Genomic DNA, 26399 nt, shown 5'->3' on the forward strand with positions numbered 1-26399 from the left:
TGTTTTCACGGATCTCCTATATCTTTTTCGCCCCCTTCGTCTGGTTCTCCTCTGGGGGAATTGTCTAAAAAATTATTAGAGGCACCAGATTGACCTTGTGTGGCTGTCATCTCCTCTGAACCACTGGATGCTGACTCAGTGGTAAAATAGTCAGACTTCTTGGGAGGCTTTCTGTTCTTTTTATTTTTATTGTATCCCCTTCTTCTTTTATTCCCAGCCTGTCCCTAATTTTGTGAGGGGCGTTGTTTATTCCAGGTAAATTCCTGATGGAGGTCAAAGTCTTTTTTTGTCCCTAATAAATTTATTCCTCTTGGATTCTTTAATGGTGTTCTGCAATAGACTTATTTTCTTTTCCAGATTCATCATGAATAATTTGAATTGTTGATCCGACAACCTGGTTCTTAGCTCACATTTTGCTTTTCAAAGGTCTTCTGTGACCTGCACATATTCCTGCCTGTTTTTCTCCAGGATAAGCTGGTATTCTCTCATATGGGATATAAAGCGGGCTGAATATGGAGATTCAAGAAATGTTGCAGGTGTTCTACTTTCCAAGCATTTGGAATAGTGCCTAGACAAACTTTGCTAACAAAAAAAACATAAAGAAAAAAAGAACAGAATAGTTTTTTTTGTTTAAAAACACACCAATGAACACCTACATCATAAATTCGATTTCTTCCCACTGGTACATGCTGCAGCAAGACGATGGCTTAAAGAAATGTATCTGCGATCCACCAATTGTTACATATAAAAAAAAATACAAAAATCCATGATTTCATAAAAAAAACACAAAAGGAAAAATAAAACTAGGAAATCCAACTGGTTAACAGACAGCCGCCCTATGGGAAATTTTTGCCTGTAGATTGTGCTCCTTTTGCAAATATAATGCTACTTCAAACTAGGTGGCTACACAGTCCAGGTCAGGCAGTGCATCCCTTGTAGATCTAACTACGTGGTGTACAGTCTGATCTGTGACTGTTGCAGATTCTACATTGGTAAAACCACTAGACCATTATTTCACAGAATTTGTGAACACATTAGGTCTCTTACCACAGGGGTTCGGGGCAACCCGCTTTATATCCCATATGAGAGAATACCATGGAGGGGATCCCGGTGCCATGAAATTCGCAGCCATAGAGAGAATAGAAGAAACCAATGGAAGAAAAGATAGACATCAGAAACTAATGATTAAGGAATCCAGGTGGATTCTCCGCACTGAAGCATTAGGTCAGCTCGGTTTAAATGAACACAATGAAATGGGAGTATTTATTACTCCCTAAAATTGCTACATAACTCCTGTCGCCCACTCGCATAGTAGGTCATTGCTTTTAATGCTAATTGTTATCTCTATGTGTTTTTATATATATTCGTTGTAATGTGTTTACCTGTTACCTTAGAGACACCTGGATGCACAGGTTTAAGAGCACTCCCACTTGCGGCATGACGTATGGCCTGACAAAGCGCTACATGTGCGCAACGGTCCGTTGCCTCTCTCCTTCCCCCCTGCACGCCAGTTCACCTACTCCCTGCCTGTGTATGCCGATGGATTTTATTCAATAAAGAAGACGCACCTTTGAAAATCCACCTGGTGAGTGCTGTGTTCCTAATCTTCTATCAAGGCTATACTATTCCATGCATCTATATCCCTGACACCTGCACCCCAGCTTTTCATTGCGGCTTGAGCCTTACTCTCTGCTCCAGGGGAATTACTCTCCATTTCTATCCATGAATTACATCAATGTGGGGCCGGTAACATACTTCTGAGGGATTCTTTGATACATATAATGTTATTATCTACTGTGGCAGTGTGGCAAGGAAAGGGTGTATTTCCCTTGCTATCTCTGCAGAATGCTCCACCTGTGGCCTGATTAATGAGGTATCAGGAAGGGAAAGTGTGTGTTTAAAAGGAAAAGGAACAGAATAGTTGGGGCTCTTCCTAGGAGACAGCATGCGGGCTGTAGGGAAGAGACAGAGGCTGCTGAGGAGTACACAGCCCGAGCTGAGTGGCTCAAAGAGAGTGACCTGAATTGTGAGTAAAAGGTTGCAGGGGACATATGTTTAACCGGCTGAGGGTAGCTCAGCGGTTGTTAGTCAGGACAAGCTGATCTGTGTAGTCAGTGACCAGACGGTCTAGGATTTTGTTTGTTCCTGCTTTTTGTTTATTTCTTTCCCTGCAACCTGTGTAATAAAACTGGCAAGGTGCCAGATTTGCATTAGAACCGTTTGCTTGCTGGTTTATTGAGAAGAAACGCATCCTGTGGCGTGGTCCAGGACGATCCCCGAGCTAATCCCCAAGGAGGAATCCTTACACTACATTAAATAAAAAGGTACACTTTAATGCTAAATTAACTTTTCTGATGACTACTATATTTTTTGGTGCAACGTTAATCCTTGCCTGGATGGGGTATTAGCAAATCTAGCACGCAATATCTCGGAAACCAAAGCGGCAGAAATGCTAATGCACAAACGCAGCACAAATAAATGGTTGACTAAGAGCGCATTCAGCGCTTGAAACGCGTTACTTGTATCCTCCTTGTCTTATGGATTAAAATCTTTTTATCTGCACGAGCTGGATCCATCTCTCTTTGTTCCACAAATAAATGGTGTATTTGTTCTTAAAATTTAAGAGCATGGGGTGGAAAGTGGGCGGGTTTTCAGCAAATCTAACCTACACAATATCTCGGAAAACAAAGCCGCACAAACGTTCATTTTAATGGCACAAACCAGCACAAACAAACTGTGTATTTAGTTTTTAAAATTTAAGAACGTGGGGTGGAAAGTGGGCAAGGTTTCAGCCTATCGAGCGTGCAATATCTCGGAAACCAAAGCGGCACAAACGAATGGTCTATTTGTTTTTAAAATTTAAGAATATGGGGTGGAAAGTGGCCAAGGTTTCAGCCTATCGAGCACGCAATATCTCGGAAACCAAATGTTAATTTTTGCAGCACAAACGAATGGTGTATTTGTTTTTAAAATTTAAGAACATGAGGTGGAAAGCGGTGGGGCTTCATAAAAATCTAACTCGCAATATCTCAGGAACCAAACCGGCCCAACGTTCATTTTTGCGGCACAAACCAGCACAGACGCAGCACAAACGAATGGTGTATTTATAGTCATCTTTTGCAAACATGGGGTGCCAACTTCACACAAGCTGAGAAGGGGCGTTCCCCAGCACGTGTGACATCATCTGAAGCCATACAGGGGAGAACTTCCTCCCTCACTCTGCTACACACAGCCCACAGCAGTTTAGTGTGAGATGGGCTATGATTGGCTAAGGCTGCACACACCCCTCAGCACTCCAGGCTGCAATTCCTGATTTTGGACTTCTGCCAGGCCAGCAGGAGTCCAAAGTCTGTGCAAGGGATCAGGGGAAATGTGCTCTGGAAAAGTAGGGAGACACCTAGTGGCAGATTTTTTAAAACACAAATAAAACATAGAAAACATCATTTTTTTTAAACAAAGTACATTAGAAACATTTTTTATTTACCATAAGGAGTGCAATAGCATAAATTAGTTTTAATGACAGTGCCCATTTAAAGAAGCACTGTTTTGTTTTTTTGTTTTTTGTATTGCCTGCCCGGGAGTAAGGTGGTACAATTTGCCTCACTGCATAGCATTGTTTTGCCATTTAACCCCTTAAGGACCGGGGTTTTTTCCGTTTTTGCATTTTCGTTTTTTGCTCCTTGCCTTTAAAAAATCATAACTCTTTCAATTTTGAACCTAAAAATCCATATGATGGCTTATTTTTTGCGCCACCAATTCTACTTTGTAATGATGTCAGTCATTTTGCCCAAAAATCTACGGTGAAATGGGAAAAAAAATCATTGTGCGACAAAATTGAGAAAAAAACGCCGTTTTGTAACTTTTGGGGGCTTCCGTTTCTACGTAGTAAATTTTTCGGTAAAAATGACACCTTATCTTTATTCTGTAGGTCCATACGATTAAAATGATACCCTACTTATTTAGGTTTGATTTTGTCGTACTTCTGGAAAAAATCATAACTACATGCAGGAAAATTAATACGTTTAAAATTGTCATCTTCTGACCCCTATAACTTTTTTATTTTTCCGTGTATGGGGCGGTATGAGGGCTCATTTTTTGCGCCGTGATCTGAAGTTTTTAACGGTACCATTTTTGCATTGATAGAACTTATTGATAATTTTTTCATGATATAAAAAGTGACCAAAAATGCACTATTTTGGACTTTGGAATTTTTTTGCGCGCACGCCATTGACCGAGCGGTTTAATTAATGATATATTTTTATAATTCGGACATTTCCACACGCGGTGATAACATATATGTTTATTTTTATTTTTATTTACACTGTGTTTTTTTTATTGGAAAAGGGGGTGATTCAAACTTTTAATAGGGGAGGAGCTAAATGATCTTTATTCACTTTTTTTTCACTTTTTTTTTGCAGTGTTATAGGTCCCATAGGGACCTATAACACTGCACACACTGATCTTCATCATTGATCACTGGTTTCTCATAAGAAACCAGTGATCAACGATTCTGCTGCATGACTGCTCAGGCCTGGATCTCAGGCACTGAGCAGCCATTCGGCGATCGGACAGCGAGAAGGCAGGTAGGGGCCCTCCCGCTGTCCTGTCAGCTGTTCGGGATGCCGCGATTAGCCGCGGCTATCCCGAACAGCCCGACTGAGCTAGCCGGCAACTTTCACTTTTAGCCGCGCGGCTCAGCTCTGAGCGCGCGGCTAAAGGGTTAATAGCGCGCGGCGCCGCGATCGGCGCTGCGCGCTATTAGAGGCGGGTCCCGGCTGCACTATGACGCTGGGCCCGCCGTGATATGAAGCGGGGTTACTGTGTAACCCCGCGTTATATCAGGAGAGCAGAACCAAGGGCGTACCTGTACGCCCTTGGTCCTTAAGGGGTTTTAAAGGGGTATTCCAGGCCAAAACTTTTTTTTTTTATATATCAACTGGCTCCGGAAAATTAAACAGATTTGTAAATTACTTCTATTAAAAAATCTTAATCCTTCCAATAGTTATTAGCTTCTGAAGTTGAGTTGTTGTTTTCTGTCTAACCGCTTTCTGATGACTCACGTCCCGGAAGCTGTGCAGTTCCTATGGGGATATTCTCCCATCATGCACAGCTCCCGGGACGTGACATCATCATTGAGCAGTTAGACAGAAAACTTCAGAAGCTAATAACTATTGGAAGGATTAAGATTTTTTTTATAGAAGTAACTTACAAATCTGTTTAACTTTCCGGAGCCAGTTGATATATATAAAAAAAGGTTTTGCCTGGAATACCCCTTTAAAGGCCATACTGGTTCTGCTGAATGCCCATGCCTCTCTTCTATGTAGAGTTCATTTGGTTAGGAAAGAAGTCATTTTTCATATAGAGATACACAGGACAGCCGGAGTGTATAAACGTACCACCTTAGTCCCTGACAGGCAATACAAAATAACTAGAGTGCGTCTTTAAAAATAATATTGTATCATATCTTAGCAATATATAATTTTAATAGCAGACTGCCACAATGTTTCAAACCTATTCTTGTTGTATAACATATTTTTGTTATTTCTTCTTCTCTACAGATTTGCCTGAACAAGTGATAAGAGGGCTGGTCAGTATGGTTTATTACATTACTCGTCTTGTCTTAAAGGGGTACTCCGCCCCTAGACATCTTATCCCCTATCCAAAGGATAGGGGATAAGATGTCCTAGTGTTCGTTTAGAGCGTCGGGTGCAGTGCTGGAGGCTCGTGAGGTCACGGCCACGCCTCAATGCAAGTCTATGGGAGGGGGCGTGATGTTCATCATGCCCCCTCCCATAGACTTGCATTGAGGGGGCATGGCCGTGACGTCACAAGTAGGGCGTGACCGTGACGTCACAAGCCTCTGCCCAGCCTCGCCAGTCATCCGGCACAGAGCGAAGTTCACTCCATGCACAGGATGTCTGGGGTGCTGCAGCTGAGATTGCGGGGGTCCCTTCGCTGGGGACATCTTATCCCCTATCCTTTGGATTGGGGATAAGATGTCTAGGGGTGGAGTACCCCTTTAATGGTTGTTCATATAAAGTGACTTAGCTTTTGAATGTTTTTATTTTACAGAATGAATTGATATCTGGGAAGTACTTAAATGGTAATGGCCTTTTTGCAAACATTTTTCTGATTTCTAATAAAAATTTAACTTTATAGGAGTTTAAGTCCACAAAAACACAGCCCAACAGATACAACCAAAAAGACAATAATCCCTAAAACTGTGCAGAAAATATTTAACATATTTATTTACATGTACTTTCAACACTATAGCATTATATGCTGGATAAAGAAAAAACATAGGAAAAAAACACAAAAGGACTCAACCATAGCAGACCTAACTAGATGTCATATGTACAGAATTATTGTTATCTAAACATACACAGGTACAGTAAGGCCCAATGCACCAAAATTCTGCCATAATTTGACTTCATTGCGAGTCTGAGGCTGACATGTTACATCTTTTTATGCAGTTCCCCTCCTCATATTTAAGTCAATGGGAGCCGAGTTTCTCACAATGACACTGCATGGTTTTTGCAGTGGAAACCAGTGCGGTTTTCACAGCTATTTGCTGTGCGAACATGTTGTAAGTGGGAAAAGAAAAAAAACTTTAGAACCTCAAACCCCCATCTGGCACTTGCTTGGGTCTTCACAAAAATAAAGATACTAGGGCATATTTAATAATTAAATGTAAAGTATAGAATAGACCAGTCAGCCTAGTGCACACTGAGTAATATCAGACAGAATTCACGCTGATTTTAAGTTCTTTTTTTCCGTGTGATCGGGAATTGTGGTTTAAGCGTGGCAGTCTGTAGAAGACTTTTATACAATCTGAAGAGTAGTCCCCTTGGTAACCATGGGAGAATTACATTTTTTACATATTTTGTCTTTTCAGATCAGACTATTCTGATTTTTCTATACCAATTATTAGTTGACCTACTTTGCACCAACATGCAAAAGCAATTTTAGCATATTTTTTTGCATTTTAATCTCCTAAATCTCCTTTTCCACAAAGTGCCCCCTTTTGTTGAGGGAGGTTCCCAAAAAGAGTATCAAACATACTGTATTTTCTGGTGTATAAGACTACTTTTAAACCCAGGAAAATGTTCTTAAAAGTCGGGGTCATCTTATACGCCGGGTAACGTCTTTTAGGGCGTGTGCTGCAGTCGGCCGGGATGCCCGGGGTATGGATAGAGATAGAGCGGGGCACCCAGGGTATGGATAGAGAGAGCAGCGCTGTGCCCAGAAAAATGCGCATCTTTCAACCATCCGGCTCTTCCTTGTATGTATCCTATTACGGTACTTCTTTCTCTGCCTCTCAGATCTCGCTCCTGAGGACTTCAGTGAAGCGGTGAGCATGTGCGAAATCTGAGGCGGCGCAGGCGTGAATGTGCAAGATCTGAGAGGCGGCACAAGTGCGCCGGTTCAAAATCTGACAGGCGGCGCTGGTGTGCATTTGTGAGATCAGAGAGGTGGAGAAGGAGAGGAGGTACGTTAATGGGATACAAGGGCGGGCCAGACGGGTGAAAGAGGCATGTACCGCTTTAATAGTCTTGGAGACAGGGCAGGCTGGGCAGGCAGGGAGAGCTGACCAAACCAAGCAGGCTTTTTTATACAGCAACCAGCCAATCATTGGTAAGGTACCGTACATCGCGGTAGAGGGGTAGTCTTATACGGCGAGTATATTCCAAACTCTATATTTTAACTGTAAAAGTTGGGGGTCGTCTTATATGCCCAGTCGTCTTATACGCCGGAAAATACGGTAATTATGTTTATATTTTGATACATTTTATTACATGTTTTAGGTGTAGACACTTTAGTTAATATGCCCCACTCTGTTTTTTTTCAGGTCTCCTAGAGATAATGCAATTTCAAAGGTAATTTATACCTAATATTTTTAATCTAAAACTGGTAAGAACTGTGGCATGGGGGCCATGTATAGACAGTTCAGTGTCTTCCAATGTGATATCCCTTTCATTTTGTAGTCTAAACAAATGGACTCCAGATTTAGAAGACCAAATCCTGCGCTATCTCTCCACACCAAATCCTTCCTATATATTCAGCCTCCAGGTAATATATGAAAATTTTTCGTTGAGGGCTTATTATATATTTATATGTTTGCACTTCTATAGAAAACAATAGCGGCACCATTACCATTCCATATTGCAGTTCACAGCTGTGAAACGTGGATCTGCACTGCGGGTATTCAAGGCAACGACCAGCGGTGGTGCTAGGACAGTATCAATAAGCCTCCATAAATAACTATAATAGTAGAAACAAAAAGATATCCGGCCCTCACCGCAGCAATAAAGGTCATTCAGCTCCTCTCCTGGACCTCCGACAGACGGGCTGACAAGGCTGGCGTGGGGCGCTCAGAGGCAACTGCCGGCGGTTTCCCGCAGCATGGTGTGCTTCTTCTGGCCTCCCTGAGGCCGGAAGAAGTGCACCACGCTGCGTGAAGCCGCCGGCAGTCACCTCTGAGCGCCCCACGCCAGCCTTGTCAGCCCGTCTGTTGGAGTTCCAGGAGAGAAGCTGAATGACCTTTATTGTTGCGGTGAGTGCCGGATATCTTTTTGTTTCTACTTTTATAGTTATATTAAAATGTTTATCTACTGCCTCTAGTGATTCAATCGTATCTGTTGTGTTACATGTATAATGAGTGACTGCTATGAAAGTACCTCTGGTTATACTGATATTGTTCTATGCACAATCCCTATTGTATGAGAGTGCTTATCCTGTGCTCTTCTCTTAAGATATCAATAAGAAGGTACCTGGCAGATCTTAGTGATGACCCAGAACTTGTGTTGTCTGAATTAGAACATCTGGATCCTCACTTATTCGCAAGAGCCATGGAATATCTTTTCAGTGGGAGGAAAGAGAATTTTGTAAGTAAATCTGTTGGCAATATCTTCTTTAACCAATGAGTACAAATCAGAATATCATATCAGCTGTATCCAAGATCATGGTGGTAGAACATCTGCATTCAGTATTGTACTGGAGACCCTTGGGCCACCCTATGTCTGTACAGAACCTGTATATACACAGGCCATTTTATCAGTAAAGTTTAATTATTTGATAAATCAGACCATAATGACTGGTTCCAAACTAAGACCCCCAAAAATTGTCTTCTAGAGCACCAAAGCATCCCCATCTAATAAGCCAGTCAGATTCTGTTTGCGTTGTTCCAATTTATTTGATATATTTATTTGATGACCACAGGTATGTCCGTTGTAGGTGAGACAGCATTGATGTAGTTAATAAACTGAGGCCCTTACTATAACTACTGGAACCCAAAGTATTTAGCTGAAATCTTTTGGGGAACTCTGCATCAAGTGACCGACAGTGCCACCACAAGGGGGGAAAAAGCATTACACAGTTGTTTAGTTGTCCGGAACGAGAGATACTGTACTCTGGCTAACAGATTATGGTCCTGATTGGGGACCACCCATCCCCCCATAACTCATAATTTCCGAATTGTTATTTGAAAATCGCTTTTGTATATCAGACAACCTTTAAGATATCCCATCAGATGTAGATGGTTGTAGATGGTTTTTGTATAGTTGAGTGATTCTTGTTTTTTATTTTATTTTTTTCATCACAAAATAATTCTTATCAATTTTTTATGCCAAGGGAATTGCTGGTATTGATGTGGACTTTGAGACCATGCGGAATGAAATCTTCCAGTCCCCGGTAGGAAATCGTAGTCTATTCAATACCACCATCCAGAAATGCCTTCCAGTACTGTATTCGGCTGTGTGTGTGAAAATACTAGGTCAGGTCATACATTTGTACGGTGGGACTTACCTGCAAAGTGATGTGATCGCAAGATTGCCAACTGAGATACCAGATGATCCTTTCAGAAATCTGTAAGTATATTGTTTGTAACATCTATTCAATAGTGCTATTATATAATGTATTGTACTTGGAAGACATCAGTCATAGCTATTTAAGGTGGCTATATACATGCTTGTTCCTTGTGCCTAGGTTTACATCTGCATTGGAGGCTCCATTCGGGGCCTTAGTCTTAGAATTCACCCAAATTACCTGTTTAAAAAATGCAGCATGCAGTATTTTTTCAACTAGTCCATTGAACTAACTCCCTATGGGAAACCCAACAGACCTCACTAAATGGAGTTATCTGACGAATAGGTGCTGGGACCTAATGCTGGGGTATCCTCTTCTGGGTGCTGGGGCCCAATACATCAATTGACGCTCAGCCAATCACTTTCCAGAGCAGTGTCCCGCCTTAGCCAGTGATTGGCTGACCATCAATGTTACGTGTTGGGCACGAGCACCAGTAAGAGAAGCATGCTGAATAAGTCAATTGCCACTCAGATAATCACTGGCGAGACACCATTCTGGCTACTGATTGGCAGAGTGGCATTTGACATATTGGGCCCCAGCACGTGAAAGAGCACCGGAAACCAGGAGCAGTGTTACCGGAGGCAGCGGGTGAGTGCAGAAGGTACCTCTCTAGCTTTAGTTTTGTTTTGCATTGAGCCTGAGCACCTTTTTACTTTTTTTTCTAAACTTTCGTTTGAATAACTCCTTAAATGTCCATTGGTGTCTGTTGTGCAGTGAACTGACCAGCTTTGTTTACCATTAAACAGAATCAGCGATGGAGGCCATGAACAGTGCCTCCGACTTGGACAGGACAGTGTTATTAGCCTTACCTTTCTTATAAGGCATTATAAGTACAGTGGTCCCTCAACTTACAATGGCCTCAACATACAATAGTTTCAACATACAATGGTCTTTTCTGGACCATTGTAACTTGAAACCAGACTCAACATTTTACTTGTAAAACACCTTTATTAGTGAAGTGCATGCACTGACTGGTGTCTGGTAGCGCCCCCTACAGTACGGGAGGTACTACATGTTCTGTACTACTCTTTACCTGTGCCAGGGTTAGCTGCTCCTTTGGACACCAGGTGAGGGCGGTTACATGTTACTTTTTTAGGACATTGCGTGTTCTGTATAGGACCCTAAAGAAGCTCCTCTACATAGACCAGCATTTCCCAACCAGGGTGCCTCCAGCTGTTGCAAAACTACAGCTCCCAGCATGCCCGGACAGCCTTTGGCTGTACGGGCATGCTGGGAGTTGTAGTTTTGCAACAGCTGGAGGCTCCCTGGTTGGGAAACACTGACATAGACAGTGATTTACAGCTCCCAGCAGATCTTTCTTACTTTTTTATGTAAGGATTTGCTTTATCTGTATTATCTACTTATTTTTGTTTAATCCTCACTTTTTTCCTATTTTTGGATGACATTTTGGGGGCTTCAGAACCAATTACCAGGTTTCCATAGAGTTATGGTCTCAACATACAATGGTTTCAACATACAATTTTCGTCCTGGACACAATTAATATTGTAACTTGAGGGAGCACTGTATAGGGAAGGTGATCTGTGATCTCCTTCATTATAACTGTGTGACAGGAATCTGTCAAATCAACATTCAACAAACGTTTCTTCCCTACCCCTGGTATGTGCCCCCAACAGAACATTAAGGTTAACTCTACATTAGAAAGACTAGAATTCGGGATGTTGAGCTTAAATAGGCTGAATTTCTGGAGAAGTATTTACCATTCAGGGCAAAAGAGGACTAGTGACTGATTCTAGGGGGGAGATTTATCAAAACCTGTCCAGAGAAAAAGTTGCCCAGTTGCCCATAGCAACCAATCAGATCGCTTCTTTCAGTTTGCAGAGGCCTTGCTGCTTTCATTTTTATGAAGGCCTGTGAAAAATGAAAGAAGCGATCTGATTGGTTGCTATGGGCAACTGGGCAACTTTTTCTCTGGACAGGTTTTGATAAATCTCCCCCTAGGTCCTTGCAGCTAGATCATCCGCAGTCATAGGATCCACAAACTGATGTCATAGGGTATGGAAAAAACATGTCAAGCTAGGATTTACACACCCAACATCCTAAAATAAAGAGAAAGAATCTGTTTTAGGATATCACATACATTTGCCTGGAAATGATATAAAGTTCATAAGCAGTCACATTTGCAATGAGAAAAATTTCGGGTGATAGAAATACTATGTATTATTATCGTTAACTAAGAATAAAGACATGGAGGAGAAAAAAATAATAATAGTAACATAACAGAAGATAACTTACCTCTTTATCTTTGTAGTTCATCTGTATTTCGGGGTCTGTATGATAAGCTGAAGGCCAATGACCGGAGAGCCCTATATGAATGGATGACTCAAGTTCTGCAGAAATCCTATGCAGGCAATGGTAAGTTTTACTGTGCTGTCCTTGTCATACAGAAGAGCGTGTGTATCCTACAATGGCCTGGTAAGAGGATAGTCTGTGAATAGGAAGCTGAAATCAGTGAAGCGAGTTTGTCTGACCTCAGCTTTAGGGCACATAAGAAGGAGCATCTTAGGACAAGTGTATGCACCTTACAATGTCCAATACACAAACTGGAGGATTCAAATACTACTGAAAGGAACCTGCTTTTCATCGATAGATTTATTTTTTCTTTTAATCTTTTGGGGTGAGCATCGGTGAATGGCAGGACCACGGGGTGTAGCGGTGTAGGTGGATGGGGCAGATGGTATTAACCCCAAGGGCAAGGTGTTATTAACCCCTAATGTTCGTGACGCCAGAGTGTTTTTTGGGAACCACCCAAACGGCATCTCCGCTATCCCAATGGCTAGGCAGTGAAATGAGAGTCCACGACCAGGTTTAACGGAGGCTTTACTGAGGTCAGACAGTTGTTATAGTCTCTACAGCTCAGCCAGAATCCCAGAGAGGTGGCCAGGAACACAGAAGGACATTGCAGCTTGCTGGGACCAATTATACTTGTAATAGACTTTAGATAATTGACTTTAGGCTTGACTGGAATGTAGGTAGCGACAGCAGACATAGACTTGACTTACTGGAAGTGACTGTAGATTGGAGGCCTTCCAGGTAGCTGGACACTAGCACTGAGACATCTGGTTTCTCTGCTCCTCAGAAAAAGTCTAGTGTAAGAGCGAGATTGCTATGGCTCCCCCTCTTATAAAGGATGGCTGAGCCAGAAAGCCATAGGTCAAGCTGCGGGTCATGTGTTAAGCTGGTGCCCTCTGGGTAACATGTGATAACATAACATGGGACATCTCAAAGGTCCTTTAGACAATTACATTAGTCCTCCAAAGGTCCTTTATACTGTCTATACATTAACATACTGACTATTTACCTATTACAATGAATAACATTGTAGTAACAGCAGGGGGAGACACTGCAGAAGAGCCCCCAGGTCACTGAGGGACTCAACCTGACAGGGCCAAAGTGTAGTACAGGACCACGTTCTGTACTGGGACATTACACTTTTTTCTAGATACTTTTATTCTGAGCATTCTCTTCCAGTGGCATGATGATGTTCTGCTCATTTGGGTTCAGAGGGCTGTCAATATGGCATGGTGTGCCTATATGTGGGTTCATGTGCCCATGAGAAAAGTCAGTTGATCAGCATGTAAACTTTGTTCTCCAGTTTTAGAGAATCAACAACCAGACTTATGCTTGGCAGGCATCTGATGGCCTTCTTGCCTGCTGTCCCCTTGCGCATTGCTTAACTGCAAATAAACAAAAGCAATGGTGGTTCCTTCTCTTACCTCTGCAACTATGAAATAAGACTGTGCCATCAAAAGCAAGTGAAAGACCTGTTTAAAGGAGACCTGTACAATGAAAGGCACCGTTTTTTCTTTATTCATTTTCTTCATTCAGGATAACTTGTAACTTATTGACTGAAATCCGTACTTACCTGGGCTTAGGAGTCCAGTGGGTGGTCCTAATCAGTGACTGACAGTAAACTCTGTATACATTCTTAAAGGGGTACTCTGGCCCTAAGACATCTTATCCCCTATCCAAAGCCGTCACGCCCCCTCTTATAGACTTGCATTGTGGGGGCAGGGCGTGATGTCACACGGGGGCGGAGTCGTGACGTTACGATACTCCGGCCCCATAGTCGTTGTAGATACCAGCTGTAGTAGTAGATACCAGCTGTATGCAAGCTCTACAGACTATATAAGTGATTACAGTTACATCCTGTCACTCACAGGTGATGCCTTCTCTTAGTGTATCACAGGGGAGTCTTCTCTGATCAGAGTTTTACATTTTTCCATTTCCTTACTATCTGGCCTAGACCGCCATGATGAATTATCCCAAGACTTATCTCCACAGAACCATATAAGGGAGCGGCGGCAATTACTCTCTTCTTTCCTTGTGGGCTGTTGACGGAGGAGGATCTGCGCTGCTGTCATCAGTGAGTTTAGGCCTGAGCCTTGCGGCGATGGCTGTTCATTACTAAACTGTGAGTGTATCAATCCCTAAGCACTCTGCAAGATCACCGGACCGTATCTAACCCCTAAATCCGGACGGATCTTCGCAAATAACCCTAAAATTTATATCAAAAGTCAAGGTCCGCAACAACTGTCAGTCACTGAAGTGTATGGAGACTGTATTAATGAGACTGTTACTGTTCATTGGATGTACCGCAAGTCTTTAAGTAAAGTTTATCCAAGTTCAACTACCTTGTGGACCTTCAGTCATTTTATGCATGCACCTATCGTTACTGGGAAGGGCGGCGATAGGCCGGAGAATTACCTCAGCATACTAGCCCTCAGCCTGGCATCACGAACCATAGGGTTAACCTTAACCCTTGATATACTGAAGCAAGACCCTGACTACACTACCCCTACCCCAGAGGCCTACCACAAAGCCTTTTTGGCGTTGCACGAACAGGATTCGGGTGTGTGCCTACTACAGTTGCCACTAGTGAAAGTGTACTCCCCCCAGAAAACAAACTTTATTCATGTGCTGTAAACCGTGTTGCTCTGTACGGGAGCGGTGTTTGTGGTGCACCATAGAAGGGGGCCACGAGAAAATTAAGGGGGGAGGCGAAAATTAATCTACAACTAAGATGTGTAAACTGCGCAATGAGTTCATGCTGCGATCCTCTGGTCCGGTCGGCACAGGCGGAGCCGAACTGCTGCTGGAAAAGCGCGCGAAGAAAGCCCGCGCTTCGCCACGCCCTGTCCCTGGGCGTGGCTGCCAAGTTGCTGTGTCACACCTGAAAGGGAACTTGGAGATGCAGGAGTCGTCTCTGGAGGGACCGGAAGTCGGGACTTCACCGATAACGTTCTTCCTGACGGACGCCATTTTGGGGAAGCCCACTAGAAAAGACGCCACGCACAGCGACCTCTTCAGTCTGCAAAGAGAGCCGGAGAGTACAGACATGGTGGAGAGCAGTGTTCCATGTGGTAAATATACGTCCTGCGTCGTTAAGGGGTTAATTGGACTCCTAGTGTAGGTGGACTGCTGATCCTTACACGTCTGTTTTATGTATACACCAGCAGCTTCATAAGAACTCTTATGCTAAATGTTGCACTTATCAGGTGAATGCGCCTGAACCATGTTGGAGTGTTGATAATTGTGTAAATTGTGTAGTAAATGTGTATGTGGTTCTTGTACACGGGAAGGTATCCTCATGACTGTGTACATAAAAAATAGGTAAGGGTGTACATAGAAAGATAGTCTAATGTCTATGTACATAAAAAGTGAGTCAGAGTTGAACATGAAAAATGTCAGTGTGTTGCACGTGTACACTCAACACTAAAAACGTAAATGGTTCTTGTACATACAAATGTATAAAAAGTTCTAAAGGTGTTTAGTAGTTGCTAAATAGGTGACCCCCCGACTCCTCCGAGGGTAGTATTATTGCTGTCGCCCATCGCTAGCACCTGTCTCAACAAAAATAATAGGTAAGATTGCCCTTAAAATAGTACTTGCACACATAGTACCTTAACTAACTGACTTAAATGTACTACTTCAAGTTACTCTAGTACATACACCAAAGTAAATATCTCACTTAAGAAAACACTTTAGGGATTGTAGCTTATTGTAATTCAATTCCTGCCACTGTTAGGTACACTTTCTTCTTATCTTTCTTTGCGTGTGTGAGATGCTCTACCTGGCCAGTAGGTGCTCTTGCGAGCCAACAAATGAAGCACTTAATTCTTAAAGTAACCTAGGTAGGTTATGTGAAGTGCTCTAGGGGTAAGTAGCGTGTAGCCAATGGACCCTAGCAGCCAATCTTACTGTGACATAGCTTACAGCTAGCCAGTATACCTTATGTGTACTAACAGGTAACTCATTGTTGGCGAATAAAATGTGTGAGATAATAAAATTGTTTAGTCAGCTTGAAACTAAAGGTTTAAAGAGCTGTGTTAACGTTTAGTTAGCCTCATAAAGATGTGTAGAGAGCTAATAAAATGTCTCAGGAGCTAGAAACTAAATGTTAGATAGCTGCCTAATTGTCTAGTAAGCTTTAAAATGTATAGTAAACTTAATAAAATGTCTTAGAAGCTAGAAACTAAAGGTCTAGATAGCTTCATAATTTTTTAGATAGCTTAATAATTGCTTAGATAACTTCATAAGAGTCTTAGAAGCCTTCTTAGATGTCTAGTAGGATTACTAGTCTACAAAATGTTTAAAATGCCTAGAAAATGTCTAGTAGGTTTAAAAGTACCTAATGTGTATAAAAGTTTGTCATATAGATTCTGTCTAGTTAGAGATCCTGCTTTAGTCTGTCCTAGTTCCTCTGCTTTAGGGGACAGGCGTCGGGGTCGACTTATTTTAAGTAAGGGGGTTGCACCCGTTGCCTTGTGGTGAGATCCCCAAAGTCAGAGTCCCTAGGTTTAGGTGGGGTCCTCATCCTTAGCTAGCCCCTTGACACCCCTTTTGTAATTAAAATTATTCAAATTTAATGTGTATATATTTATATAGTAAGTGTACTTACCTAGTTAGCGTCGCAGGACCTGCGGGTCACGTGATGCGTTCCAAAGACTCTATGGTTTGTAGTTCAAGGACCTTTGGAGGAGGTCAGGTGGTTACCCATCAGGCTATGTAACGGTGAGTGACAGCTGACTTGGACCAATCCAAAACGGCCCTGCCCATATAAGGGAGCGGCGGCCATTACTCTCTTCTTTCCTCGTGGGCTGTTGACGGAGGAGGATCTGCGCTGCTGTCATCAGTGAGTGCGGCGACGGCTGTTCATTACTAAACTGTGAGTGAATCAATCCCTAAGCACTCTGCAAGATCACCGGACCGTATCTAACCCCTAAATCCGGACGGATCTTCGCAAATAACCTTAAATTCAGAGACTTATATCAAAAGTCAAGGTCCGCAACAACTGTCAGTCACTGAAGTGTATGGAGACTGTATTAATGAGACTGTTACTGTTCATTGGATGTACCGCAAGTCTTTGTTCAAGTTCAACTACCTTGTGGACCTTCAGTCATTTTATGCATGCACCTATCATTACTGGGAAGGGAGGCGATAGGCCGGAGAATTACCTCAGCATACTAGCCCTCAGCCTGGCGTCACGAACCATAGGGTTAACCTTAACCCTTGATATACTGAAGCAAGACCCTGACTACACTACCCCTACCCCAGAGGCCTACCACATGAATAAAATCAATAAGTCCTATCAATGCAAAAATGGTACCAAAAATAAGCCCTCATACCGCCCCATACGCAGAAAAATAAAAAAAGTTATAGGGGTCAGAAGATGACAATTTTAAACGTATTAATTTTCCTGCATGTAGTTATGATTTTTTCCAGAAGTATGACAAAATCAAACCTATATAAGTAGGGTATCATTTTAATTTTATGGACCTACAGAATAAAGATAAGGTGTCATTTTTACCGAAAAATTTACTACGTAGAAACGGAAGCCCCCAAAAGTTACAAAACTGCGTTTTTTTTCCAATTTTGTCGCACAATGATTTTTTTTTTCTTTTTCACCGTAGATTTTTGGGCAAAATGACTGACGTCATTACAAAGTAGAATTGGTGGCGCAAAAAATAAGCAATCATATGGATTTTTAGGTGCAAAATTTAAAGAGTTATGATTTTTTAAAGGCAAGGAGCAAAAAACGAAAGTGCAAAAACGGAAAAACCCCGGTCCTTAAGGGGTTAATAATGTTCCTGGTTGCATTACGGAATTGTTTGGTGATATTGTCAGAACTTTTCTCATATATCTAAACAGTGAATAAAATTATACACCAGGACACATTGGGGGAGATTTATCAAAACCTGTGCAAAGGAAAAGTTGCCCAGTTGCCCATAGAAACCAATCAGATTGCATCTTTCATTTTGCAGATGCCTTGTTATAAATGAAAGAAGCGATCTGATTGGTTGCTATGGGCAACTTTGCAACTTTTCTTCTGGATAGATTTTGATAAATCTCCCCCATTGTCCCTTTGATGTAGACATACGGTCACGGTACTCATTAGTTTGAATTAGCTTTTAGGACAGATAATATATTCAAAATCATAATAGTTTGATGCTGTCTGTCCTTGTTGTTAAAGCTGCTAGAACCGTAACCTGACATGAGGTATTCAAGGAAAATAATGTTTTCTGTCTGTCCCCAATTACTTTCTATTATAAATTCCACCAAAACATGGTTTCCTGTCTAGTAATTGCCTCTTATCTCTCAGGATTGTTGGTGTTCGGCAATAATTCATTAATTTTAATAAAGTAGGTTTTAATAAAGTATCAAAGTTCAATAGTCGAAAACTGTTTTTGATTTCCAGAGAAATCGGGTATACACAAGGTTCAGCATAGGCCTCCATGGAGTTGGATACATCTGCCTTCTGTGTTCACTGAATAAACTATATGTAGCATATGTGTTTTTGTGGCTTTAAAGGGGTACTCCGGTGGAAATATATATATTTTTTTAAATCAACTGGTGGCAGAAAGTTAAACAGATTTGTAAATGACTTCTATTAAAGGGGTACTCTGCCCCTAGACATCTTATCCTTTTCCAATGGATAGGGGATAAGATGTCTGATTGGGGGGGGGGGGGTCCCGCCGCTGGGGACCCCCGGGATCACGGCTGCAGCACCCCGCAGTCATTACTGCACAGAGCAAACTCACTCTGTGCGTAATGACGGGCAATACAGGGGTCGGAGCATTGTGACGGCACAGCTCCGCCCCTCGTGATGTCACGGCCCGCTCCCTCAGTACAAGTTTATGGAAGGGGTATGGCCGTCACGCCCCCTCCCATAGACTTGTATTGAGGAGGCGGGCCGTAACTTCATGAGGGGCGGAGCCGGGATGTCACGATGCTCCGGCCCCTGTATCGCTCGTTATTACGCACAGAGTGAGTTTGCTCTGTGCAGTAATGATGGCAGGGTGCTGCAGCCAAGATCCCGGGGGTACCCAGCAGCGGGACCCCCGCGATCAGACATCTTATCCCCTATCCTTTGGATTGGGGATAAGATGTCTAGGGGTGGAGTACCCCTTTAAAAAATCTTCACCCTTCAAGTACTTTTTAGCAGCTGTATGCTTCTTTTCGAATTTCTTTTTTGTCTTGTTCACAGTACTCTCTCCTGACACCTTTGTCCGTGTCAGGAACTGTCCAGAGCAGCATAGGTTTGCAATGGGGGTTTTATCCTGCTCCGGACAGTTCCTGATATGGGCATCAGGTGTCAGAAGAGAGCACTGTGGACAAAACAAAAAAAAAGAAATATAAAAATGAACAGAATTTTCTCTGTAGCAAACACTGCTAAAAAGTACTGGAAGGGTAAAGATTTTTTAATAGTCATTTACAAATCTGTTTAACTTTCTGGCACCAGTTGATTAAAAAAAAATTAGAATAATTTCCACCGGAGTACCCCTTTAACCTCTTAAGGACCAATGACGTTGTGGAACCCTGGGCTTTAAGGACCAATGACGTCCCACAACGTCATGGCGTTTTCCGGTCCCTGCCGCTCACCGGGCAGAGATCGGAACGGCATGCCTGCTGAAATCGTTCAGCAGGCATGCCGTGCAAATGCCTAGGGGGGTCCTGGGACCCCTGCATGTCGGCGATCGCAGAAAATAGCATGTCAATTCAGACATGCGATTTTCTCCTATTCCGGGCTGATCGGGTCTCTGGTGACCCGATCACCTGGAAAATAGGGATGCTCGGAGCTGTGAGTGACAGGCCCCAGCATCCTGCAGGGTAGGAGTTAGGTCGCAATGCTGCGATCTCCTCCCATCCCCTGCCATTGGTCAGAACTGTTTCTGACCAATGGCAGAGCAGGACGGTGGGTTGCCATGGAAACCCCCTGTTCTGCCCACCCCTGGATGTCAGGCAGAACTGGGGGGAGAACATGGAGGCCGGTACCTGGAGGAGAAGACTCGTAGGGCCCGGCAATCATCGCAGATATTCACCGGAGATCCCGGCTCAGGTAGGGAATCGACGGTGGGGGGGAGAAATGAAAATGAAAGTAAAGTGATTTTTACTGTGGCAACCACTAGGAAGGCCAAACTGCCAAAGGCTGTCTGGGCAGGCTGGGAGTTGTAGTTTTGCAACATCTGTAGGGTCACAGTTTGGGGACCACTGTTACAGCCCTCCAGATGTTGCCAAACTACAACTCTCAGCATGCCTAGACTGCCCAGGCATGCTGGAAGTTGTAGTTCTGTAACATCTGTCCCTTCAGATTTTGCAATTTTCATGAAATTTTGGAAAATTGCTGCTCTACTTTGAAGCCCTCTTTTTCAAAAAGCAAAAATATGTCCATTTTATGATGCCAACATAAAGTGGACATATTGTATTTGTGAATAAAAATAAAATTTATTTGGAATATCCATTTTCCATACAAGCAGAGAGCTTCAAAGTTAGAAAAATGCAAAATTTTCAAAATTTTCATGACATTTTGGAATTTTTCACAAAAAAAGGATGCAAGTAACGCTGAAAATTTACCACCAAAATAAAGAAGAATATGTCATGAAAAAACCTCAGAATCTCAGAATCTCAAAAATCTCAGAATCAGAATATTCGGTAAAAGCATTCCAGAGTTATTAATGCTTAAAGTGACAGTGGTCAGATGTGCAAAAAACGCTCCGGTCCTAAGGTGTAAAATGGCCTGGTCCTTAAGGGGTTAAAAATATTTGGTAGGAGGGTCTGAATACAGATTTTGCACTGGGGCACTAAAAATGGAAGTTTCTGCCTAACATGGGTTACGTAAGAAACTCTTGTCATAAATTTGTCTAAAAGTAATCTATATGTACATCACAGTATATGATTATTTCTATAGGGCCAATTGTAGCTTTCCTGCTGCCAGAGATTAAAGGGGTATTCCGGGCAAAAACATCTTATCCCCTATTGAAAGGATAGGGGATAAGATGTCTGATCGCGGGAGTCCCGCCGCTGGGACCCCCCGCGATCTCCCTGCAGCAGCCCGCAATCTATGCGTAGCTGCTTCTGAAATTTCGGAAACCTCCGAGCTTCCGAGATGGGGACGTGACGTCACGCCTTCTCCATTCTTTTCTATGGGAGGGGGCGTAACGGCTGCAACGCCCCCTCCAATAGACATGAATGGAGGGGGCATGGCGTGACGTCACGTCCCCGTCTCAGAAGCCCGGAGGTTTCCGAAACTGCAGACACAGCTACGCATAGAATGCGGGCTGCTGCAGGGAGATCGCGGGGGGTCCCAGCGACGGGACTTCCGCGATCAGACATCTTATCCCCTATTCTTTCAATAGGGGATAAGATGTTTTTGCCCGGAATACCCCTTTAAAATTGAAATTTGTTATTGAAGTAAGAACGGTCTGCTGCATATAACAAGTGCATACACATTATCCAGCTCGCCCAGTGATTGCTGTGTTCAAGCAGGACCACATTATGATTTACGGCCACTCCCAAGGCCAAAAACTCATGTGGCCTCATGGAAGATATGGCTGTGTTTATATATCATTCTTTGTTATACATACGTATGCTTCTGACATAGCACACTTTATAATCTCCCTAACCCCTTCCCTCACCAGGACGTATGGGTACACCCAGAGGGGGGGTTTACCGGCTTTTGAGCAAGATTCTGAAGCGATCCCACTACGTTTAGGATGCCCCCGGCTGGTATTAATAGCCACAGACTGCAGCTAATAGTCAGTTTTGTCCTGTTGTGTGTTTTGTTGATTGCTGCTGCAAGGCTATTAACCCTTTAGATGCTGCCATCAAAGTCTATCACTGGACCTAAAGCCAGTAAATTGCTAGTACCTGTCTTCTAGTCAAGCTAATGGGGACCACTGTAGTGTGATCGCAGGGGTCCTGATCAGCTGACATGACGGCCGAAGGGTCCCGACCTGCCTCCGTGCTGTTCGATCGTAATACTGTTTGGAATAGGATCATTTTAAGCATACTCATTTTCTTATGAAAAGTTATAAAATCAAACAAAACCTATATAACTTGGATATTGTTCTAATTGTATGGACCTACAGAATAAAAATAACATGTCATTTTGCCCATTTAGTGCGCTGCGTAAAAACAAATCCCCCCCTGCTCCCAAAGTTATTTTTAATTTTGCCCCAAAAATGTATTTGGCTTCATAGATTTTGTGAAAAAAATGAATGATGTTATTAAAAAGTACAATTGGTCTTTATGAGGGTCTGTACATGAAAATTTGAAAGAGTTATGGATTTTAAAAGGCAAAGAGAAAAAAAATAAAAACACAAAAACAAAAAATCCCTGCATCATCAAAGCTGTAGAGCTTTTTATTTTTGGCCACTCTAGGGGATGTTCTTGTTGTGTGTTTGCTAAGTTGGCATATACAGTAGATGAATCTGACATATACCAGGCTGGACATTATACATAAGTTACGGTGGGACATTTCTATCAACTAAACGTAGATTTGTTTCTTCGACTTATTATTGCATCAGAGTTAGCAATATTCCATTATATCACATACAGTCCATAAATATAAATTCCTGTACATTCCCCACACAGACGTCAATGCTTCCATATCATGGGTGACTGCTGAGAGCCTGTGGATTTTGGGACGTTTCATGGTACATCTACCATTGGATGAAATCAAGAAGATCAGCATTATTGAGGTAAGCCATTCATAATTTTATCAACCTTACTATTATTATTATTAATAATAACAATAATAATAACAACAACAATATTATGTTGTTATTACCGTATATACTCGAATATAAGCCGAGTTTTTCAGCACGATTTTTCGTGCTGAAAACGCCCCCCTCGGCTTATACTCGAGTGAACTCTCCGCCTGTCAATCCCTTCTCAGTGGTCTTCAACCTGCGGAACTCCAGATGTTGCAAAACTACAACTCCCAGCATGATGGCTGTCCGGGCATGCTGGGAGTTTTAGTTTTGAAACCTCTGGAGGTCTGCAGGTTGAAGACCACTGCGGCCTTCGTCATCATCCAGACCCCCCCTTTAGTTTTCTACTCACCTCCCCTCAGTGGGAAGGAAAGGTGAGCCGGTCCGGGCCATCTATGCTGCAGGGACCGTCCGGTGGGGAGGGTTAGTAGTTCCGGGCTGTCCTTTTTCACCGGGGGGGCCTCCCTGCGCATGAACGTCCCTGTGCGTCTTCGTCAAGGCAACGTCACTAGTCCGGGGCCGGGCCCGGAGCGGAGAAGAGGGCCCCCCGGTGAAAAAGGACAGCCCGGAACGACTAACCCTCCCCACTGGACAGTGATGATGAAGGGGGGGGGGGTGGATGATGACGAAGGTTGCAGTGGTCTTCAACCTGCGGACCTCCTGAGTTTTCAAAACTACAACTCCCAGCATGCCCGGACAGCCGATGGCTGTCCGGGCATGCTGGGAGTTGTAGTTTTGCAACATCTGGAGGTCCGCAGGTTGAAGGCCACTGATGAAGGGATTGACAGGCGGTGATAAATGAAAGGGGGGGGGGGGGGGGGTGATGAAAGGGGGTCTGGATGATGAAAGGGGGTCTGGATGATGACATGGGGGATGATGTATTTCCCACCCTAGGCTTATAGTCGAGTCAATAACTTTTCCTGGGTTTTTGGGGTGAAATTAGGGGCCTCGGCTTATATTCGGGTCGGCTTATACTCAAGGATATACGGTAATCATAAACATGTGATTTCTGTATGTCAGAGGCAGCATCTGCTCTGTTGCAGTGGCCGTTTTTGCAAAAGTGACTAGTAAGAACAAATATGTTGGTTGTCACCCTTCTGAAGAAGTTGCCCAATGTTTTTTTTTTTAGAAAGGTCACCAACAAATGCTGATCACAGGGTGATTGCTTATGATTGATTATAATGTACAGCAGAACCAAAAGCGAAGTTTTCATTTCCGTACAGTCTCATCGCAAGATAGAAGTATTACATATTTCTCTAAATGATATATTGATATATATATATATATATATATATATATATATTGATATACTCTCAGTACAATAAACGTTTGTGCTGCCTCCTCCAGAGTAAAACACGTCTTAATTGTTTCCATTTTGGCCAAATATTTAAAATTTAAAAAAAAATTCTAAACAGCCCATTGCTTTCCCATTGTCAGTTGTGTCGGAACCCTCATTACATGCACTGTAGAAACTACTTTTATGAATAGAAATGTTGTTGGATTTTTTTTCTGTCCTTAGATTCGGATATTTATAAGTTATGACAATGCCACCAAGCAGCTGGATACGGTATACGATATTACACAAGATCTAGCTAAAGCATTCCTAGAGCTAATGAATTCATCTGGGTTTGATATGAGGAACATATCCACTCTCTATAGGTAAGAACACATTTCAGAAGCATTTTTTTGCATTGCAGTCCTGCATGCTGGACTCTAAAATGGGTGGTTCTTAGGAAAAGAATTTGACATAACGGGGGCACATTTGGTGTTTTTTTTTTTTTTTTTTTTTAGGGGTACATTAGGAGTGCAACTTAAAATTTGGAATTCAAATGTTGTTTATCATGTTTACATGATCCCTCTCTTGCCTATTAGTATATCGTACATTGTAGGCTCTGGGCCCTGTTATGTTTGGCTGAAGTTTTTCTGTCATGTCATCTTCTACTACTTTGGCATTTATTCAGTTGCTGGCAGCAGTTTTAGTATTTGTCGGAAAATTGGTCCATGCCAGGTTTTGGTTGCGTCTGGTTTATGGTGCTTCTTCAGTCTATACAATGAATCCGCTTGCTGGTCATTTTGGTTTAAGGGGTATTCCAGGCCAAAACTTTTTTTATATATATCAACTGGCTCCGGAAAGTTAAACAGATTTGTAAATTACTTCTATTAAAAAATCTTAATCATTCCAATAGTTATTAGCTTCTGAAGTTAAGTTGTTGTTTTCTGTCTTACTGCTCTCTGATGACTCACGTCCCGGGAGCTGTGCAGTTCCTATGGGGATATTCTCCCATCATGCACAGCTCCCGGGATGTGACGTCATCATTGAGCAGTTAGACAGAAAACTTCAGAAGCTAATAACTATTGGAAGGATTAAGATTTTTTAATAGAAGTAATTTACAAATCTGTTTAACTTTCTGGAGCCAGTTGATATATATATATATATATATATATATATATATATATATATATATATATATGGTTTTGCCTGGAATACCCCTTTAAATAGTGATTGTCTCCTGTTGTCAAGAGGCTGTGTTTGTTGATCTATATCTTGACTATGTTTTTATTGAATATTTTATTTGATATGGTTTGATATTGTTTGCTTTGCATGGCTGCCATATGTTTGTCTGGTCCAGGCTGTCTATGTGTGATAGTAATCATCTAGCGTTGGAAACTTTCTCTGATATACTGCAGAGTATTTCTTTTAGTCAGTTTTGTCCTGTTGTGTGTTTTTGTTATTTGTACATTATCTGAATCATCCTGCAAAATGACTTCTACTTCTACTGACTTCCATTATCTTGTGGTGAGTACAAATGTACTTGTGTTCCTGGCATTTGATACTATCTTGTATGGATTTCCTGCATGACTGCTGATTCATCCACCTATTGCGCCCTAACATAAGTCTTTGGGGTATCTGAGTACCGGAATACATTGTTAGGACCCACGATGACTAAAGTTAAAGGGGTACTCCGCTGCTCAGCATTTGAAATAAACTTTGCCGTCGGGAGCTTGTGATGTCATAGCCCCGCCCCCTCATGACATCACGCCCTGCCCCCTCAATGCAAGTCTATGGGAGGGGGCCTGACGGGTCAGGCCCCCTCCCATAGACTTGCATTGAGGGGGTGTGATGTCATGAGGAGGCGGGGCTAGGAAGTCACAAGCTCCCGACGACGGCTCCAGCGTTCGGAACAGTTTGTTCCAAACGCTGAGCAGCGGAGTACCTCTTTAAAGCCAAGTTCTGCAGCCTATTGACCCCTCAGCATAGCGACAGGCCTTGTTACTGATTTTAGATAATCTTTATGCCTATGTCTGACAAATGATGAATTAACCATGCAAACAGGATAGAGGGGGCATGCTAAAGACTATGCGGTTGTGCCAACTGCTTGCAGCTCCGGAGCATACAGAGAAAGCATATTTGTCACAGTGGAGCAACTGTCCTGTAGACATGACATTGTAGAATTGTACAGTGTTACATATATAAAGTTCATGCCTGCGCACGACTACACGTGCTCCACCTTGTAATGTGCATA

At 42.6% G+C, this 26399-nt stretch overlaps 1 protein-coding gene and 1 long non-coding RNA gene across 4 annotated transcripts in view; one reads left to right on the plus strand and one right to left on the minus strand.

The window, feature by feature from the left end:
* LOC130285242 (uncharacterized) overlaps positions 1-11718 on the minus strand; it is a 31059-nt gene extending 19341 nt beyond the window's left edge. The window contains exons 1-3 of the long non-coding RNA XR_008847305.1: positions 11584-11718; positions 9805-9864; positions 8772-8858 (exon numbers count right to left, since the gene is read on the minus strand). This is a non-coding gene — a long non-coding RNA (uncharacterized LOC130285242). The remainder of the gene's footprint in view (positions 1-8771; positions 8859-9804; positions 9865-11583) is intronic.
* OTOA (otoancorin) overlaps positions 1-26399 on the plus strand; it is a 111877-nt gene that overhangs the window by 25126 nt on the left and 60352 nt on the right. For 2 of the 3 annotated variants that reach the window (XM_056536572.1, XM_056536573.1), the window contains exons 3-11: positions 5559-5587; positions 6073-6103; positions 7850-7877; positions 7986-8070; positions 8754-8885; positions 9631-9866; positions 12135-12238; positions 22757-22863; positions 24395-24534. In XM_056536572.1, the coding sequence (XP_056392547.1) occupies positions 5559-5587; positions 6073-6103; positions 7850-7877; positions 7986-8070; positions 8754-8885; positions 9631-9866; positions 12135-12238; positions 22757-22863; positions 24395-24534 (892 nt within the window). Of the gene's footprint in view, positions 1-1400; positions 1586-5558; positions 5588-6072; positions 6104-7849; positions 7878-7985; positions 8071-8753; positions 8886-9630; positions 9867-12134; positions 12239-22756; positions 22864-24394; positions 24535-26399 lie in introns of those variants that run through there. The other variant, XM_056536574.1, reaches the window with a different exon arrangement.

The sequence above is a fragment of the Hyla sarda genome, chromosome 8, assembly GCF_029499605.1.
Source record: "Hyla sarda isolate aHylSar1 chromosome 8, aHylSar1.hap1, whole genome shotgun sequence".
NCBI lineage: Eukaryota > Metazoa > Chordata > Amphibia > Anura > Hylidae > Hyla > Hyla sarda.